Consider the following 20,571-nt stretch of genomic DNA (forward strand, 5'->3'; position numbering starts at 1 on the left):
TCAAGTGTCCTGAAACCCCCCAGCATTGTGCTGTGTTCTCTGGACTGATGGAGCACCATCCATACCTTTGGGATGAGCTGGAATTTGTGATGCAGAACTGATCATCCATCATCAGTCATTCATCTCACTAATGCTTTTGCGGTTGAATTGCAATTAAATCCTCACGGCAATGTTCCAACATCTAGTGTAAAGCCTTCGCACAAGAGAAGATGCTGTTACTGAAGCAAAGGGGGACAAACTCTACATTAACACCCTTGATTAATATTAGCACCCATTTCAGAAGCAATGCTGGATGAGCTGGTGTCTACCAACTTTTGGCATATTGTGCATGTGTCTTAATTGTACTTCCTTCCAGAAACTGATATTACTAACTGTATTTTCATGTATCCCCTGTAGGTCAGATCACTGCTCCTGCCACTCTGGCCATTGCATTGGCCAGCTTAAGTGGACCAGTGCAGCACAGGACAAAGAAGCACATAGAGAACATTTGTGGCTCTCTTTTTGGCTCTCATCTTAACATTCTATAAGCTTACAGCTTAAATTCTGCTGAAAATAAAGCATCATTAATCAGCTCAGCTCTGATGCGCAGCCAGAACAGACTTGCACTTTTAACCTGCAGAATGCAGCTACAGAAACACAGACACCACACAAGCTTCATGCCACAATTACTGTTTATTGCCTGGACTCCACAGGGCAGAAGTCAACAGGCTTAATGGAGCGTCCTGAGAGCAGGGCTGAGCTGTGCTGGCCGCACTTCTGTCCAGCGAAAGCTTTCCTTGCAGAGGTCATGTTAGTCATCATGGTGTCATGTTTCATACTCATTTTTCTGTTTACATCTCTGTTGGGTCAAGAGGGTGTACAGCACTTAAGTATTCCTCCCAGTCTAGTGGTTTTCCCTTATAAAGCTTTTTAAATGATAATCAGGAATGTAATCGTCCTTTTTTTCTAAATATTTCATATACACAGTGCTATGTTTTCCCAGTAACTGTAAAGGGAGTAGCACAAACACCCTTGTTAAGCGGGTTCTGCCCACACCTCCTTCCTCAGAGGCCTGGTTTCTGATGCTGTGGTAGCATGCAGATACCTACACACTCATTTCATTAGTAGCCTTGTTTATTTGACTCTACATCCAATGGTAGTTTTCGTTCCGATGGGGTTTGTAATGTTGTGTTATCACAGAGCTAACAGGGTTGCACGTGACAATTTTACAGCAACTGTGCTTCAAAAAAGATTTGAAGCTTATAAAAGACATTCCATATATTTCAGCATCCCCCTTAAAATAGCCCACATGGTCCACCCAGCCAAACCCATGTGCCACCTGGATGAGCTACAACAGTAAGGTGTTACTTCATAGCTTGTGGTTTTCATGTGCTATGGTACTAAATTTAGATCCCAAAACCATCACAGATCTGATCACTGATATAGTGATGTGATAGAGCAATGTGTGGAAGAGAGCTGGCTTGTGTCGAAGGACCAGTATCTAGCTAGCTCTAGACATCTAAGTTGGTCATAGGAGGCTTTAATCACAGAATATCTTGCCTTGAAGCCTTTAGTGGTGTTGTAAGTGGCTGTGATGTGGTCCATGACATTGCGGTCCTCAACTTTGACATGACATTGTGTGCCTACCAATTGAAAAAAATCTGACTGTAAGTAAGAATGCAGTGCTGTTTTAAATACTTACCGCCTAAATATTATATAATGTACTGCTGATAACATCTGCATGTGACAGTCACAGTAAAAACGGCATCTTCTGCACATTGATCAACCCATTTACACTTGGCATCTTCATGCAGATAAACCCATTCACAACTAGTGACAACGTAATGTACACAAGCCTCGGGGAGGGCAGTTAACTACACTCTTAAAAAAGATGCTTCTTTAAGTAAAGAAAATACTCCTATGTAGATTCATGACCACACAAAGAACATGCATGACCAAAGGGTTCTTTGAGTGTTCATGATTCTATATAGAACCTTTTTGAAAGGTGTTCTATATAGTTGTTCTATCATTACAATGGGAAGCTTGTTACAATAGAAGAACCGTTTTCCATGTTATATAGAACACTTTTCAAAAAGGTTCTATATAGAATCATCTATATATATATATCATCTATATATCTATTATATTTTATTCTGTTTGTCTTATTCTATCCAGCCATGTTCTATTCTGTTCATCATATTGTGTCCAGCCATATTCTATTCTAATGCCAATGTATTTTTTTTACTTATTTCCTAGTTATTCTATAAAGTTGAATGTACTGGTTGGTGAGCAAAATAGCTCAAATTTAAGGCAATCTTGTGTTAAGTGAGCATCATCACCTGTCAGTATGTGATAATGCTGACATTACAGAAAAAGATGTAGATAAACAGGTAAACAGCTTTGCCTTTCTGCTTCTATTAAAAAAGGAAATTGTATTCAAAATGGATTCAGTATTTTAGGGCATTCAGACTTCAAAGCTAAGGTCTGATGGCTAACGTTAGCCTAAAATGGTCATGTTTTTGTATATAGAAAGGGTGGGGTCTGCCTTGCAGTGTCAGTTTTAAAATAGATTTCAGTCTCCAGGCCACACAAGACTCAGTCTGGTGTAATAATTCAGTGAAAACAGCCTGGCTGTGAGAAAGACAACAGCGAGCATGATTTTTAAAACTTGCTAAGAGAACAGCCCCATTAAATGTGCCAGTTTTGTTACCTTTTGCATGATGCATTGTATTAGTGGGAAAACATGACAGATGAGGATCTGATGAACATGGTTGTGACATTTCAATGGGACTCACATTCAAAATATGCTGCATACCTAAATAAGGAGTCAGGCCAAACCTTGGGAAAGCATCGTTAAGGAGAACAAACAAATTGAACAATATTAATGACACAGACTGTTATATCAGTGAAGGTGTACCTCCGCTGACAGTAACGCCACTGACAAAATGTCAAATCTGAACTTCATAAATATGGTCAACTGCCACTTTAGATTCAAAGATTAGAATATGACAAATATTGCATGTGTTACTACAATTTTAAATCAATGTTTCGTTGGTGACACCGTTGACACTTTTGTGAACTTTTTGTGACATGACGCTGAGCATTTCTTCCTTTAAAAAGTCATTCAAAACATCCCTCCTGTTTTATTTTGGGGTTTTTTTTGATGGCATTTTATATTTCCCTAACATCACTGACAAAAATCTAGTGACAAGATTTTTTATTAAACTAAATTTACATTTTATCTGTGAAGTCATTGGTGCGACATGCTTTCTTCCTGCACAACGTGATCAAAAATCACTGAACTAAAAATTCACAAAGAAAAATTATCATCTTTTTGGCGGTTCATTTTGGAGTAGAACAAAGAGTACATGGACATCGACTTTCTGTGGTTTCTTCCTTTTTTTTTAATTTAATTTTCAAGGTTCTGAAGTTGTGGGGAACAATTTGGCACCATTTGAACAACCATATTTCCATGTCACATAACTGGAGCACAGTCCAGCCATCTAGACTCAGTAAAGGAAGGTGTTCTGTTCATCACATAAACTTTTAATGGAAAGGAGGGCAGATAAAAAAAAAAAAAGAGTTTACTTTTCACTACATCATGATTAAAGGTGGCCAATCTAGCAAAAATGTAACATTGTGATGCTAATTTTCATGATATATTACATGATAACATATTTCATTTTCTGGGAGTTTGCAAACAAGTTGGCACAAAAAGCATTGCCACCTTTTAAAAGGCTATGAAAAGGACACAGGTGAGCCAGACTGCATCCATAGTTTCCAGCACCCACAAAAAAATCCAAAACCTGCCAAAATGCATGAAAAGCCACCATGCCAACACTATAACCCCAGCCCCCCTTTAAAAAAATAAAAAAGAATAATATATATTACATCAATGCATCAAAAAAATATATTACATCAATTGGGGCAGTGGTGGCTTAGTGGTTAGAGGGCAGGTTGATTGCTCACAGGGTCTGCTAAGATGCCACTGTTGGGCCCTTGAGCAAAGCACTTAACCCTCTCTGCTGCAGGGGTCTGACCCCAGTTTTCTATGCTGGGATATATGAAAAAAAAATCATTACAGTGCACAAGTAAAATGACAGTAAATGTACTTAGAAACTGCTGAGTATGTTAGCAAGAGAAAATAGTATTTAAGTTGTTGCTAGATGGCACTTTCAGTCATTTATTGACACTAGTGCAGCACATTCCATGATCCCATGCAGTGAATAAATAATAATATAACAAGCAGCAAAAGAAGCTCTGTCTCATATATACTTTTCAAATCTGATTACCTTTACTGGCTACTCAGAACAGATCATACACCATTCTATTCTCTATTTTCTAAGTATTGCAGAACTACAGTAAGCAATTGGTAATCTATGCCATGTCTTGCTTTTGCTGCTGTGAACAATGCTGACTGGTGTGGCAGGGTCCTCCTTTCAACAGGAATGAATACAATGTCTGTCAAAGTTGTCAAAGACATCCAAGTTGTCATAACTGATTTGATGAGAGACATCAGGCCTTTTCATATTTTAGCTGCATTATTAAGCAATGTGAAATATTCATTTTAAACTTTTTAATCATGACAAACCAACCCAGTTTTTGTCCACCTGCCAAAGTGCTTTCATCTTACCGAATCCAACCAAAATCCACATGATTTGGCAGGAAGTCAACAGAATATGATGATTTTGATGATTTGCAAATCCTTTTCAACCTATATTCAACAGAATACACTACAAAGACAAGATATTTAATGTTCAAATGATTAAACTTTATTGTTTATATGTTTTTTGCAAATATTCACTCATTTTGAATTTGATGCCTGCAACATGTTCCAAAGAAGTTGGGATGTTTACCACTGTGTTACATCACCTTTCCTTTTAACAACACTCAATAAGTGTTTGGGAACTGAGGACACTAATTGTTGAAGCGTTGTAGGTGGAATTCTTTCCCATTCTTGCTTGATGTACAAATTCAGTTGCTCAACAGTCCGGGGTCTCCGTTGTCATATTTTGCGCTACATAATGCGCCACACATTTTCAATGGGAGACAGGTCTGGACTGCAGGCAGGTCAGTCTAGTACCCGCACTCTTTTACTACGAAGCCACGCTGTTGTAACAGGTGCAGAATGTGGCTTGGCATTGTCTTGCTGAAATAAGCTGGACGTCCCTGAAAAAGACGTTGCTTGGATGGCAGCATATGTTGCTCCAAAACCTGTATCTAGCTTTCAGCATTAATGGTGCCTCCACAGATGTGCAAGTTACCCATGCCATGGGCACAAACACACCCCCACACCATCAGAGATGCTGACTTTTGAACTTTGCGCTGAAAACAATCCGACAGTCCTTTTCCTCTTTGGCCCAGAGGACATGACACGACACGACATGACGAAATGTGGACTCGTCAGACCACAGGACACTTCCACTTTGCATCAGTCCATCTCAGATGAGCTCAGGCCCAGAGAAGCCGGCGGCGTTTCTGTGTGTTGTTGATATATGGCTTTCGCTTTGCATGGCAGAGTTTTAACTTGCACTTGTAGATGGAGCAGCGAACTGTGTTCACTGACAGTGGTTTACTGAAGTGTTCCTGAGCCCATGTGGTAATATCCGTTACAGAATGATGTGGGTTTTTAATGCAGTGCCGCCTGAGGGATCGAAGGTCACGGGCATTCAATGTTGGTTTTCTGCGTTGCCGCTTACTTGCAGAGATTTCTCCAGGTTCTCTGAATCATTTGATGATATTATGGACTGTAGATGATGAAATCCCTAAATTCCTTGCAATTGCACGTTGAGAAACGTTCTTAAACTGTTGGACTATTTGCTCACACAGTTGTTCACAAAGTGGTGAACCTTGCCCCATCCTTGCTTGTGAATGACTGAGACTTTCAGGGATGCTCCCTTTATACCCAATCGTGACACTCACCTGTTTCCGATTAACCTGTTCACCTGTGGAATGTTCCAAACAGGTGTTTTTTGAGCATTCCTTAATGTTCCCAGTCTTTTGTTGCCCCTGTCCCAACTTCTTTGGAACGTGTTGCAGGCATCAAATTCAAAATGAGTGAATATTTACAAAAAATGTTTATCCATTTGAACATTAAATATCTTGTCTTTGTAGTGTGTTCAATTGAATATAGGTTGAAAAGAATTTGCAAATCATCGTATTCTGTTTGTATTCATGTTTTACACAACGTCCCAACTTCGTTGGAATTGAGGTTGTAGCTCTACTTATCATAAAGGTGCACACTGCAGTCCTACAATTCCTTCTACTGTCGTCCATCTGTCTCTCTGTGTGCTTTTTTACCCCCCTTTCACCCTGTACTGCAATAGTCAGGACGCCCTCAGGACCACTATAGACCTGGTCTTATTTGGGGGGCATTTAGTATTATCATTGTGGTGGCGTGTAAGTGTATGTTGCTCTAGTACAATGGATCAGACACAGCAGAGCTGCTGGAGTTTTTAAACACTCCAGTGTCACTCAGTGTTGGTGAGAACCGTCCACCAACCAAAAATATCCAGCCAACAGCGTTCTTTGACCACTGATGAAAGAGTAGAGGATGACCAACACAAACTGCAGCAATAGATGAGCTACTGATTCTGAATATACATCCACAAGGTGGGCCAGCAATGTAGGAGTATTTAACAGAGTGGACAGTGTTTAAAAACTCCATCAGCACTGCTGTGACTGATCCACTCGTAGCAGCACAACACACTAACACAATTTCTATGTTGCATCATACAGAAGAACCGCTCAACCATGCAAAAAAACTTTTATGCATTCAGATGGCTCTTTGAGTGTTCATGGTTCTACACACAACTGCTGCCTTTACTAAAGAACCCTTAAAGAATTATTTTTAAGGGTGTATGTTTTTAGAAGCACTAAAACCATCATATACTGAGGGGAAAAAAACTGATGAAATTTAACATAATAATGTTATCATATTGTCCAGCCCTACTGAGTATACAGCGTCTTTTATGGCAACACATTTTAATAATCAAACATGTGATCCCTCGTTTACAAATCAGCAGCCCCCACCTGTTTTAGGTTCTGTGACTAAAATTTCCATCATTTCACACCAAATGTGTTTGGGCAGATAAGAAGTGTAATTCATTTTAAGAGGACATTATCTCTGTACACCCACTGAAAAACAGGTGTGCAGCCAGTGCTACAGGTGTCTGGAGAACAAATTGCTACCACCAGCGGAGACGACTATGATCAATTGAGCACGTGTGCAAAAGCACAATGTTAAATACTATAAAAAGAGCTTAATTAGCAGGGTACAAAGCATCAAAACATACCCCCCCCCCCCCCCCCCCCCCAAAGTCCCACAATGCCAAGGTGCAACACAACTAGTTACACACAGCATGACATCCAAAGCTCATTTCCAGCCCTCTAGACTGTGTGACACTGAGAAATGCCCTGTTCGCAAGTCATTTTGAAGAGCAAAAGTAACTTCACACAGAGAGTGTGTTCCAGGCCAACAACATAAAATCTAACATCAGGGTCCCCTATTCTGCTCCTGTCCAACTAGACACCAGCAGTTTGGTCCTTTCCCTGCTCAAATACACCTGATTCCAATCATGCAGACTGGAAGGTGTGTTTGTACAGGGAAAACAATCTGTGCCGGAGCTCAGGCCCTCCCAGTCTAATAGGTTCTATGGCACATATTGCTGAAAAGCTCAATTATGTAAAATATTTCAAAAGTATCAAAATGTACAATTTACATGTCGGGCAGCCTCAACAACTAAACATATCACATTTTCAGTATTTAGTGTGTGCATGTCTTTATTACAGCTTCCATTCTTTTGAGCAGACTTGCTTTCAATTCCTCTAAGAAATCTGCAGGGATATTTTAAATATCAGCAAAGTTCAGTCTTAGAAGTTGGTTCCATTTTCTGAATCTCACAATCCAAGTATTCCCAAACACATTCGATGATGTTGAGGTCTGGACTGTTGTTCTGAGAACACAAGCAGCTACTGTGACTTACATATTTTCTTCTCAAACACCTTCTTGGCAGCTACACATCCTTTCAGACTCATAGCACTGAGTTGTCTTCTTACAGTGGATGGACAGAAACACCTGTGCATGTTTTCAGATTTGAAGCAGCTTGATTTTTTCCTCTCTCTCAAAGATGAAAGCATTAAGTGCTGTTTATCTGATGGGAACAGTTTTTCTTCATTTCTCATAATTTTCTCTTGTAAGTCAAAATTTCATTCCAAGTAATTTCAGATCATTTCAACTAGTCTGTTCATCATGAAATACTGACACAATATAAAGTACAGCAATATGCAACTTCAAAGCCCTGAAGGCCTTGCTTTTAATCAGACGTGCGATATTATAGTACAACAAATGAAGCCAAAAGTAGGTCACTCAAACATTACAAAGTTCGACTGCTGTTGTGTACACAGTAACAGAGAACCAGTGTGGGCTTTGTTCTTACCTAAGAGTAGCACACCTGCGGTGATAGTAATCAACCAAGCCTTGGAAGTATTTGAATGAGGCATGTTGCTCATAGACTGGAACAAAAGTTTGGACCTACACTAGCCCTTTGTCTGGATAAGATTAGGGACCATTATCAAACTGTCTTTTCTAGCCACTCCCACTACTGCACAGTGCAGCACTGCCCTCTGCTGGTAGTCTGGGTAGTTTGGCATTGGCCAGGGCTATGGCAATTACTGTAAAATGAATATAAGATATATAACCACAGAAAACCACCAAATAACAGGTAAGCTATATGGACTCACTGATTACACTATACAGTGCCATGTATTTTGCCCCCTCCTGATTTCCTCTGTTTGCCTATTTGCCACACTTGTTTCAGTCCAACAAATGTAATATAAGAAACTTGAGTAAACACAAAATGATTACTTCATTTATTCAAAGAAAAAAGCGATCCAACACCAACCCTGTGTTAAAAAGTAATGGTCCCATAGTTGTGCAATCAACCAATTAAACATTTTGTTGCTAACTGGGATCAATTAAACTAGACACACCGAAGTTCCATTGCTGCAAGCCCTGTTGAAGTTAAACATCAAATAAATAGGCAAAAAATCAAATCTAAACAAGCAGCACACTATGCCATGATCAAAAGACATTCTAGAGGAGATAAGAAAAAGTCAATACATCAGTCTGAAAAGAGTTACAATGCGATTTCTAAGGCTTTGGGATTCTAGGCAATAACAATGAGGTAATTACTACCATTTCCAAATGGAGAAAACCTGGAACAGGTGTGACTCTGCCTAGAAATGGTTGGCCTACCATTTTTTTTCCCCAAAAGCAGAGTAACAACTTTGCTCAACATCAGGAAATGACAAAACAACCCAGATGAACATTTAAGGAACTGCAGGATCTGCTCAAGTCAGCATTTATGATTCCACCTTTTAAAAAAAAGAAAAGTGCAAAAATTATATCCATAGGAAAGTTGCACAACAAAAACCACTGCTGTCCAAGAAGAACATAATGGCTCATCTCTCATTTGCCCAAAAACACCCAAACACTTTTGAATAATGTTCTCTGGACCAATGAGTCAAAAGTGGAAGATTTTGGAAGGTGGAGGTCCCATTGCATCTGTTGTAAAGCTAAACCAGCATTCCACAATAAGAACCACATACAACTGTGAAACATGGCGGTGGTAGTGTGATGGTGTGGGGATGCTTTGCTACTTCAGGGCATGAGCAACTTCCCATAACGGGCAACAGTTATTAAAGAGTAGGTGAGAGAGTTACGTTTTCACAAGGGTAAAAAAAAGGGTTGCAAAGTTGTTTCTTTTTCCTCAATAAATGAAATGATCTTTTAAAACTCAGTTCTGTGTAATTTAGTATGAGGATCTGAATCCATTTAGGCTGACAAATATGCAAAAACAGAGAAAATCAGGAGGAGGCAAATACTTTTTCACAGGACTGTACATGTGTATGGCATATGCAACTGTCTAGCTATCTTTTGGCCTCTGTAAAGCTAAAAGCCAAACAAGTTATCATTTTTGAAGACAAGATCTGAAGACTGAGCTTTTTAGTCAACCACATGGCTTTAAATAAAGTCATTTGGCTTTTAAATTAGGGCCAGCAGAACAAACAAGAAAAAACACTCAAGGAACACGACAGGATTAAAGGAAAAATCCAGCAATTTTAACCTTCTCTATCTGCCAGTGTAAACAAACAGAAAACCCTCTGACTCAAAACATCTTATAGACAGCTAATAGAAGCTGAAGCATCTGGCCATTTGTTTCTATCATAAATGTATCTTGAGTCAACCTGTGTGCTGATTTTTTCCAAAAACAGGTCAATTAGTGACCACAGGAGTCAACCCTACGTAAAGATGTGGCAGAGAAAAGGCTGGAAAACACGAGTTTTCTTTTAATCTAACAATTCTAAAATATTTTGAACATTTCATAAAGTATGTAGGCAAAAGGCAGTTCGACAACATGGCACTGTATTAGTGGCACAGCTCGGTTTGCTGAGAAAACTGGGGTCTATTTTACACCTTCATTCGATACTTTTTTGCATGATGGCTTTTCTTCTGTCTCCCTCAGTGAGAGACATGCATTAGCGCAGCTGCTCCTCAGGCCCTATGCAGAGATTTTGGGTCATTTGTGGAAAAACAGAAGCAGAAAATGATTGAAAAATGATTGTTCCTTCGCTCACGTTGAAGTGATGACTCTGATGCCAAAGTACAAGCGCAGCTGCTCCAGAAAGATGAAAGTTAGCACAGTGTGTGGGATCAGGCGAATCCCAGCTGGAACAAGGCCCTATGGTAGTAATGGAAGTGGAGGGAGGGAGAGGGAGAGGGAGAGAGAGAGGGAGAGAGAGAGACAAAGCCACTTCAACACAAGCCTGTTATTTCTTAACAAAAGCTATAGTGGGGTTCAGGCATGACCTAAACTATAATAGATGGACAGACTGAGTGGTGTGGTCACAGAGGGAAAATGGGTACAAAGTTACTGCCTGACTTATCAACAACACTTTGTGAAGGTGTGAAAGGTAACTTTGAAACTTGGAAATGTTTTTTCACCTTGTAGAAGGCTTTGGGCCCAAGTTTGGCAGTGTCCCTCAGGCAGTGAATCACCCCCTAGAACAGAAACAACAGGGTCTTAAGTGAATAACGATTCTACCTGAATCCAGGAACATCAGAACCACAGGCCATGACACCATTAGTCATCACGGCACATAACTTTTTGAAAATTTTTTTAAGAACTGGTTGGCCGAAAATCAAATTTGCACAATTTTAATGCAACAATGTCATTTAGTGCTGGAGCCAACACTGAAATTCAACAGTCACCAAAATCTTTTCTATAAATGCATGCCCGAAAGTCAACACATACCTAGGTCTTCATTAAGGTCACAGACACATGTAGTTTAGGACACAGTGTGCCTTAAGCTGAGTGTACACTATATGACTTTTAAAATAACAGAATCCAGACAGCATCATACACTTAACACAGTCTTTAACAGATTTTCCTTTTACTTTGTTGTGGGGATGTGTATGCTAGATGATAAGGCAAATACAAGGCACAACACAATGGTTATGAAAAGCACTGAACTTTTATCCTTTTTTTATTTATTTTTATTTTATCCACTTTTATTTTATTTATTTTACTAATGAAGCTTATAATTTGATCCTCTCACTTAAGTTTTTTCAAAAGACAAACAGGACTATGAAATAGATAAATCAACACTCAAAACAGCCTTTATCCCTTTCCTGTATCCATATTTAACCAATGCTTTTATTCAGTGATATAGAGTTGGTTATATAGTTAGGAGTCTCACCCTAATAACGCCACAATATAAATAAAAGAAAGAAACAGTGACATCTTGTGGATGAGAACAGAAATACACATTAAATGTTTTTTTAAATAATAAAATGTTGGGTCTCTGTGTACTGATACTTTTATTCAAACAAAAGTTACAATGCACCATTTTTTCTCCGACCCCGACCTCTTGCTTATGCAGACTTCAAATAATACAAAGGCAAAATATTTAGGCAGCATACAGGCAGCTCAATTTATTGATTAATAGTAATTTATTTAGCAGTACCGTCCACAGTTGCTATACAAACATGAAGACCAATAAAAGATCATCATTAAATAACCAAGACCTACCAAGTCCTAATCAGGTAACCTAGTATTGCCACAAATAGCTAGCATGCTATAGAAACTTCTAAATTGCTCTCACCCCATACTCTCCCTTGGAGCTCATCAGCCTGGTCTTCACCACATCCATTGGCTGGCACAGAACAGTGGCACAGCCTCCCTGTTCAAATGAGCATTTCAGAGAATGGAATACAGTTTAAGGAAAGCAACTAAATTAACAGAATTTAATCAGCAATAAAACTAATATGTGTCTTTCTATAGGTTCTGCAATGTGTGTGAATTGACCCCCCCTACACAAATCCCCCACCCTCCACCCCAAAAAAAATAAATACTGTACTGTGCTAGAATAATATATTTTTATATCTTAAATAAGAAAACCACATTCAGGAATATGATGCTTAGAAAGTTGACAGTTGTACTAAAACTATGTTAGTAGTATGTTTAATTTTTGTCAATACAAAAATTTCTGGTTAAAACAACATTACTGGTTATAAGGATTTTTAGCTTATTAAAATCTTGGTGACAAATGTTTCATATCGGACAGGGCTCTCGTTATAAATTCTGCTACCTCACCAGGTAAAACTAATCCGACTGCAGTAGTTTTTTTTTTTTTTTTAACTGCTGCTGATGTGTAGAAAAAAGATCATTTCTGAAAAAGCACTTGAGTGTTTGCCACATTAGAAGAAAAGACAGCAGATGTAATGAGGGGCTGACTCACTGCAATAAAGCTGGCAATGAAGTGGGTGGCAATATTGTCAGTGAAGATGCCAGTCCCCAACACCAGCTGCTTCGCTTGGTCATAGCAAGAGAGCTGGGCAAGACATAGAACTAAAATCATTTTGATGGCCATGAACATCACAATATGGAAGCGAATGCTTAGATGATGACCATACCTGCCCCACACTGACCAGGGCACCTCTGCTGGAGGCCATTGAAGCTCCAGAGAACAGTTTTCTTATTCCTTCTGCAAGAAAAGACATCTGTGGTTAAATATGGACTCAATTCTGTTCGTTCATGAAATACAAGCAGAAAAAATTAATTAAATGCTGGAGAAAGTTGATTCAAACTGTAGCCACATGTCAATTTGTTGAACTGAAAACAGAACTGAATGGTATTGATCTTGGTGCTTACTGATGAACACGTACCTTCTCTCCAAACACGGATGACTCCATCTAGAGCATGTGCATAGCTGCAGAACAGACAGCACATTTGTATAACAGGCTGTAAATCAGCGGACAAACACAGCACTGCGCTTTTCACTGCTGATGTTAAAACTGTGGGTGTCAAGTTAATCCAGCAAAATAAGATAGAAATATTAACAAACCACTGGCTTAAATAGAAATGTCTGGATGTGGCCTAATGTTCTGATATATATGTATGACTGGAATCTCTCTGTCCAACATTCCCATCCTGCTTTTATATATGGAGATGCTTTTATATGGTGAGGATGCAGCCCACTTATGTTCTACTCAATATCAGAAGTGTCAAGTTTACATTGAAAGAGAAGAATTTAGGAAAAATATACAGGCATTTATTGGAAGGTTATGGACGATCACTGTAAGGTTTTTCAAAAGATATACTTTGAAATGATATCTTGTACCCAAAGGAGCAAGGTTGAAAATAAAATACAGATTTTGGTTCCCTGGGGCTTTTAAATTAGACAGACATCCATCTATGCTTTTTGCTGTCCAGGATTAAATTTAGGTATCACTGACTAAATGATCTTCACTGCAAAAAGGCTTTTTGACTCCAACATACTCACTTTCTCCTAAGCTCTGGTGGCAACTTCACATCATTCTGCATTCTGCTCAAAAAAGGAAAAAATTATGTTTACAGAGCAAATGTACTAAGTAATCTTAGTACTCTTAAAGGATAAAAATAACCATCTCACCTAACATTCACCATGTCTGCAGGAGTCCCAATGAAGCCCCCTGTAAGTCCTTAAGGTACATACGCATATTATTAACACTGGTTGAATTTGACAAAGCATTAAATACACTAGTGATGATATTCTCCCTTTACCTCAGCTGGAACAATACATACTGTACGTCTGTAATACTTACAGTACTGTGCAAAAGTCTTAGTCACCCAAGACACATTTTCAAAATCAATTTATTTATGTAGTTTGTGTTTATTTGCTGAGAAAAGTGTTCATATTGAAAACAAAATTTATAGAATATTAATAATAATTTTATATAAGTCCAGTATTATATGTAGTTAAAAAGCAGCTCCTGGTTTGACCAATCAGTGCTTCAGTTAATTGTGCTCATGATGTAATTGATGATATTAACAAGTCTCTGTGGCGGCTGTGAAGGTGTCGAGGAAAAATATGGACCCAAGAAATTCTTGTTACTTTTTATTCTTTTTATTTGAATTACGAATATGACTTTATTCTAATTTATGTTGTGATAAACTTTTGCTTAGATGCCTAAAACCTTTGCACAGTACTGTAAATGGACATTTCTGAATCTCATTAAAGATTATATGTGATACATTATACAGGGTTTTATTAGCTTCTTTATCAGTATGTTACAATGTGATGCCCCTGCTAATTCTACATTGCACTATAGAGCCAGTTTAGGACACATGAAAATCACTACTTTAAATAACAAACAACAAAATTTGTTGGAGTCTATTCATTAGTACTGCTCAGGAACAAAAATGGTTGTAAAAGCAAGTGAAGGCTGGCTCTTGGGTTATGATCTGTATGTCAAAGCATATATATACACATATACACACACACACACACACACACACACACACACACACACACACACACACTAAGAGACCTCTTATTCATAATAAAGCATGATAGCAATATTATTGACCTAATTTACAAGGTGCACAGTATTAATCAAAGCATTGTGCTTTGTGCATATACCTCCAAATGAAGCCAGTAAGACTTTCTGGTAGAAGGGCATGGGCTCCTGCTTGCCATCAGCCACCTTGTCTCGCACTGTCTCATAAATGGCAAAACGGGTCATTGAGTATGTCAGCTGGACAATCAAGAGGGGAAAAAAGAAGAAAAAAAAAAAAAAAAAAAAACATGACTTCTCAGTAAACGACCACACTGAGCTGCTGAATTAATGTTCCAACCAAGCATGTTTCACTTTAATGCTATTTACTAGGAATGCACAGATATATGAACTCTTGGCTGATGACAATTTTCCAATATTTTTCATGTACTTATGTGCCGATGCTGAATCAAACATTTTTAAAATGTAGAAATTGAACTAGATCCACCTGGCTTAGCGTTACAGAGAAATATAATATTAATTTGAGTACCTTACAACACCTCTCCACCATGAATGTCTAGCTATTGTAGAACGGTGCTTCAGGAATCAGGCAGTTTATTCCTAACCACTGCATGTAATAGCTTCACGTGATACAACTTGTAGACATTAATCACTTTGCACGTCTGGCTCTTATCACCACTTCTTCTTCTTTCGGCTGCTCCCTTTAGGGGTCGCCCCAGCAGATCATCTGCCTCCATCTTGCCTTATCCATTGCCTCCTCTACTTTCACACCAACCATCTCCATGTCCACCTTCACTACATCCTTAAACCTTCTCTGAGGTCTACCTCTTCTCCTTCTACCGGGCAGCTCCATCTCCAACATTCTTTGCCCAATATATCCACTATTCCTCCTCAACACATGTCCAAACCATCTCAACCTGGCCTCTCTGGCTTTATCTCCAAACTGCTCCACCTTCACTGTCCCTCTGATCTGCTCATTTCTGATCTTGTCCATCCTTGTCACTCCCAACGAAAATCTCAGCATCTTCATCTCTGCCACCTCCAGCTCAGCCTCCTGTCTTTTAGACAGAGCCACAGTCTCCACACCATACATCATAGCAGGACGCACTACTGTCTTGTAAACCTTCCCTTTCACTCTTGCTGCTATCCTTCTGTCACACATCAGCCCTGACATCCGTCTCCACCCACTCCATCCTGCCTGCACCCTCTTCCTCACCTCTTTTTTGCACTGTCCATTGCTCTGGATGGTTGACCCAAGATATTTGAAGTCATCCACCTTTACGACCTCTACTCCTTGCATCTTCACCTTTCCACCTGCCTCCCTCTCATTCACACACATGTATTCCGTCTTATCTCTACTGACCTTCATTCCTCTCCTCTCCAGTGCAAACCTCCACCTCTCCAGATTCTTGGATCTTATCACCACTACTGTGAACAATTCCGACATGGTAAGTTAACAGGAAGAGACCACTAGAGCCAGAGAAGATCTTTCAGAGCACTCAATGGAGCCAATATTCCTATATGAGCCAAGATAATTCTCCCTTTCCAACATGAGCTCAGAATTTCTTCAGTCTTATCTTGACACATCTTTTATTGTTTAATTAGAGCTTGCCTGCCGCCAACCAATTAAAAGTGATGCTAGAATTGCCCTCCAACATTATGCACTACCAACATGTATAACAGCTAAAGGAAATCCAGCCTGGTATGCAGACAATGATAACTGTCATCTGTGTATTTGTAGGTGAGGACAGAGTGGCTTCCTCAGAGACAGCAGAAGAACCCTAGAATAGACCAGCTTTAAGCCAACAGAATCTCAGTATAATATAATTTGAGAACACGACATGGTCTTCACTGTAAAAATCCTTACATTACAACAAGAGTAAATGTAGTGACTTTTGTGAAGTAAGTATGTCTTGTGGGAGTGTCTTGAAAAGAAAGGGTCTCTTAGAGGGGATGTCTTTATATGAAGTGGGGCATACAGTATTGTACAAAATTCAAAGACCCTTCATTTAATTGATTTCCAGTCAAAACAGCCAATAAACACACAAATTTTTCAGCAGATGTTTCTAAGGAGATCGTATATAAGATAATCTGATCACATAAAGAAGAAAAGAAATTTAAAAACAGGAGTTTCCAAAACTGGAAAATGATTAAAAGATCAAGAGAAAATGGGACACAAGACCCGGTAGAACACCATACTGTCACCACCAGACAAACAGTACTTTCATTTTTAAAGAACAGGGGAAAATCAAGTTGTTGCTTCAGATCTGAAAAAATCCACAAGTGTTCCTGTCCATCCTTCCACTGTGAAAAGACAACTCAAATCTAAGGGTCTGAAAGGAAATCAAAGAAATTGTGTTTTGGCGTTCTCAGGACAACGGACTGTCCACCCCAGAGTGCACACCTCAACATTGCTGGACATGTGTGGGATTATGCGGATCAAGTGAAGCAGAAAATGTAACCAACTTCTAAGACTTCTTTGAAAAACTGAAAGCAAGTCTGCTGAAAAGAATGGAAGTGGTAATGAAGGGGACGACATATTAAATATTGAAAATTATAAAATTATTTATAAAATATAAATTATATAAAGCATATTATATTTTGCTGCTGAGGCTTCTGTGTAATATACGTGCTCTGCTTTTTCTGTTGCTGTAAAATGAGCAACTTTGTGGCTGTTTTGACCAGAAATTAAACAAAAGAAAAGGTGGTCTCTGACTTTTGTATAGTGTCTTGTACTTGTTGTATATGGTGCTGGATGTGTCTTGTAGTGGGCATATTTTGTAAAGATTGTGTTAAGTAGGGAAGTTGGTGTGGCAAATGATGACTGTCTTTTAGTACAGTAGCAGTGCCGTGTAGTGGGACCGTCCAGTCCAGTACAGCACTTGTGTCAAGTTATGTGCATATCATATAGCATATGGATCATACTGTGGGTATTTCATAGGGGGCATGTCCTGTAGAGAGTGTGAGTCATGAAATGAGTGTGTCATGTAGACTTGCAGGATGCAAGTCCAACACCTCACAGACTGAGGTTCATTCTCCCACAGTAGTGAGCTAACCTGGCGGCACATGGAGGCACTGAGACCACTGTAGAGTGCGAGCACACCGTCGCTCCGCACCACTCGCAGAGCCATACCCGTCATCCTCATCTTCACCTCCTGCTGCGTCTGCAAGTGAACCTGCACAGAGAGACTGTCAGACACCCAGTGGCCCAGACAGAACAACACGGGCAAAACTAGTATCTGACATTCTGAGTTCAGCTAATTTTAGTAGTTTCACTGTCCAAGCTGTTTTGCGCACCCCTAGTAGAGAGAGTGTCCCCTTCAAGAATAACTTTCAGTTTCCCAAAATATTCCCTGCGTGGAATTTAAATAAACATCTTATTACCTACCTGATCGTGGCACACATACTAGACATACAGGCATATAAGTACTTGTAGTAAACTAAGTGGGCTCTAAGTGGGCAAGAGTTTTCAATGAGCTCCTGCTAAATGATGCTGGGGCCTCTGACACTATAAACTATAAGATGCTTATTTTCATAGCTTTTTGCATCTTAGCTCTTGACTGCTTTCAGACCAATGTTACTAACAGGCAATAGTTTATCTCAGTAAGTACGCACAAGTCATCCACTTCCCTGTTGCTCAGGGAGTGCCCCAGGACTCTGTCCTTGGACCCATCCTTTTTATATTATACATTTCATCCCTAGTTCAGATTATCCATATTTATAGTCTTAGGTTTTGTGGTCTGTGAGGCTTGTGAGAGGTGCTTTATAAATCAAACTTAGCACTAAATCATTCACTTTGTACAGTTTTTTTAGATGCTCCCTTAAAGACTGACCCTTAAGTTATGTAGGTTTTGAACCACTATCTTTAGAAAGATAACGAAAGACAGTGTAGAGCATCATTTCTAGACTTTCATTTGATAAGAAATAGAAGAGAGAAACTCAATAAATGCACAATATAGAAGCACCACTGAGAATTCTCATAATCATAAAGCACGTTCAAGTTCACACTGTACTAGCAAGTGCGTAATGTTTCAATAAGGCATTTTTATTCAAACTCACACTGTAAAGCTGTTTTTTGACTGTTTAACGGTCAACAGACTGTTGGACTGTTTCATTAAAGGGGATCTCCACCAATTAAAAAAAAAATCTACATAATTCAACGGTTAAGCGGTCATCAAGAGTGGTTTGGAGTGAAATGCTCCAGTCCAGAGGAACTTAAGTCAGAACTGTGGGTGGGGATAGGAACCAGACATCTAAAGAGTTGACTTCTACTGCCTCTAAAAGCTCTCTCACAGATTATTGCATAAAATGGTTAGATATATGCCGCCTGGTGTGTGACACATTGCTTTTGACAGTTTTGTGATAAAGTTTCAGCTTAAAAGTATCTTAATCCATTTATTTTAACCCATTCATAGCGGAGGAGTACATGCAGGGCGTTGTAAGTCAAAATAGCCCCCAAAATAGCCCCTTTTTTTTCATATCAGAACCAGCATACAAAAAAGTCCACAAGTTAAGTTTCTCTACAATTATCGAATTATTCACAAATTCTGAAACATTGGTGGAACTCCCCTTTAACTGTTATAAGGCAGCGCTACTCTCACTTAATCTTAAGACGCTAAGACCGTTAAAGTTAACCCATTCGGCGCGGGTGAAGTTAGATACTTATAAGAACTGACCGTGCCACCTTAAATGGAGCAGCAATTACATTCTGGCGCCACACGCCACATTTAAGGTGGAGAGGACGAGTCGAATCAGTAGCTCCGTAGCCGTTCATCTTTGATTATTAACTCTACCTTAATGAGGTCCAGTGGATGTGTGCAGCAGGCGGCAGCACACGAGGCAAGTCCACCGAAGTACCAGCGAGAAACCCGCTTCTCTGCCATGACTTCAAACCCCATGTGTTCACTGGCTGTGAGGTGAAACAGCTGCCTTCAGTTCAAAGCTGAAGCTCCTCTGCTCTGAGCGCAGGCGTCAGTCATGCAAGCATGCGCCTCAGCTCCTCTCTTAATCCTCCTCCTTCACACCTGGTGCTTAATGCTGCCGGGGCGCCTGCATTTCTGAAAGCAGTGGTTCCTCCGCACACAGTTAATGATGAAACGGGCCAGACATTAGTTGAGAGAAGACACTGTGCTGTTCTGTGAAGGAGTGGTGACACTGCTACAGCTGCTGCTCAGACTTCAAGTGGCGCACACGTGTGCCAAGAGGATCAGATACCCAGAGACATTGTTGCTGGGGGGCAGGGGGGGCAGGGGGGGCTGAGGGGGGTTAGGGGTACGTTCTTCAATTAGGTCATTCGCACAAAACAGTCTCAAACGATGTCCATAAATATGTCATAATGCAGCACATCAACTGGAGCTGCTATTTTCCACTATTCATTTTCCTTTATGTTTATTTCATTGTTTTCATTCTTACTAGTGCATCCACATACACTATAGTGTAAAAGTCCCCCTCCTTTTTAAAAAATCCAGTCAGGTATTCATTTCTCAGCATTAGAAAACTAATAAAAAAAACATTCAACAGAAAACTACACAGAGGCCACAGACACTAAATATAATATCCCATTTGAGCTATTTAGTGTGTCCACCTTTTGCCTTTCTTACAGCTTCCTTTCTTTTCAGGAGTTTTTTTTTTTTTAAGAAATCTCCCGGGACATTTTTCCACACATTTGTCTTAGAAGTGGGTCATATTTTGTGCTCCTGTCAATCCAAGAAATACCAAAGAGGTTCAGCGATGTTGAGGTCTGGACTCTGGGG

At 39.6% G+C, this 20,571-nt stretch overlaps 1 protein-coding gene across 1 annotated transcript; it reads right to left on the minus strand.

Annotated features, from left to right (window-relative positions):
• Window positions 1-8,264: 8,264 nt before the first annotated feature.
• Window positions 8,265-20,043, minus strand: slc25a10 (solute carrier family 25 member 10). Its single transcript, XM_017701615.2, has 12 exons — window positions 19,612-20,043; window positions 17,875-17,994; window positions 14,944-15,058; window positions 13,954-14,002; window positions 13,825-13,866; window positions 13,208-13,251; window positions 12,956-13,026; window positions 12,781-12,873; window positions 12,145-12,222; window positions 10,985-11,041; window positions 10,618-10,721; window positions 8,265-10,541 (listed from the first exon to the last, which is right to left on the minus strand). The coding sequence occupies exons 1-12, from the start codon at window positions 19,714-19,716 to the stop codon at window positions 10,535-10,537; spliced, it is 885 nt and encodes a 294-aa protein (XP_017557104.1). The 5' UTR covers window positions 19,717-20,043; the 3' UTR covers window positions 8,265-10,534.
• Window positions 20,044-20,571: the final 528 nt, after the last annotated feature.

This window comes from Pygocentrus nattereri, chromosome 1 (genome assembly GCF_015220715.1).
Source record: "Pygocentrus nattereri isolate fPygNat1 chromosome 1, fPygNat1.pri, whole genome shotgun sequence".
Classification (NCBI taxonomy): domain Eukaryota; kingdom Metazoa; phylum Chordata; class Actinopteri; order Characiformes; family Serrasalmidae; genus Pygocentrus; species Pygocentrus nattereri.

What these genes read in the sequence shown, in the direction of transcription:
- slc25a10 (XM_017701615.2), bottom strand. Translation starts at nt 19,716, where the DNA reads ATGGGGTTTGAAGTCATGGCAGAGAAGCGGGTTTCTCGCTGGTACTTC. An exon ending in CATCCGTGTTTGGAGAGAAG is followed by an intron (nt 13,027 to 13,207) that starts GTACGTGTTCAT and finishes CTTTTCTTGCAG; the next exon opens with AAGGAATAAGAAAACTGTTC. An exon ending in GGCCCAAAGCCTTCTACAAG is followed by an intron (nt 10,722 to 10,984) that starts GTGAAAAAACAT and finishes TTACTACCATAG; the next exon opens with GGCCTTGTTCCAGCTGGGAT.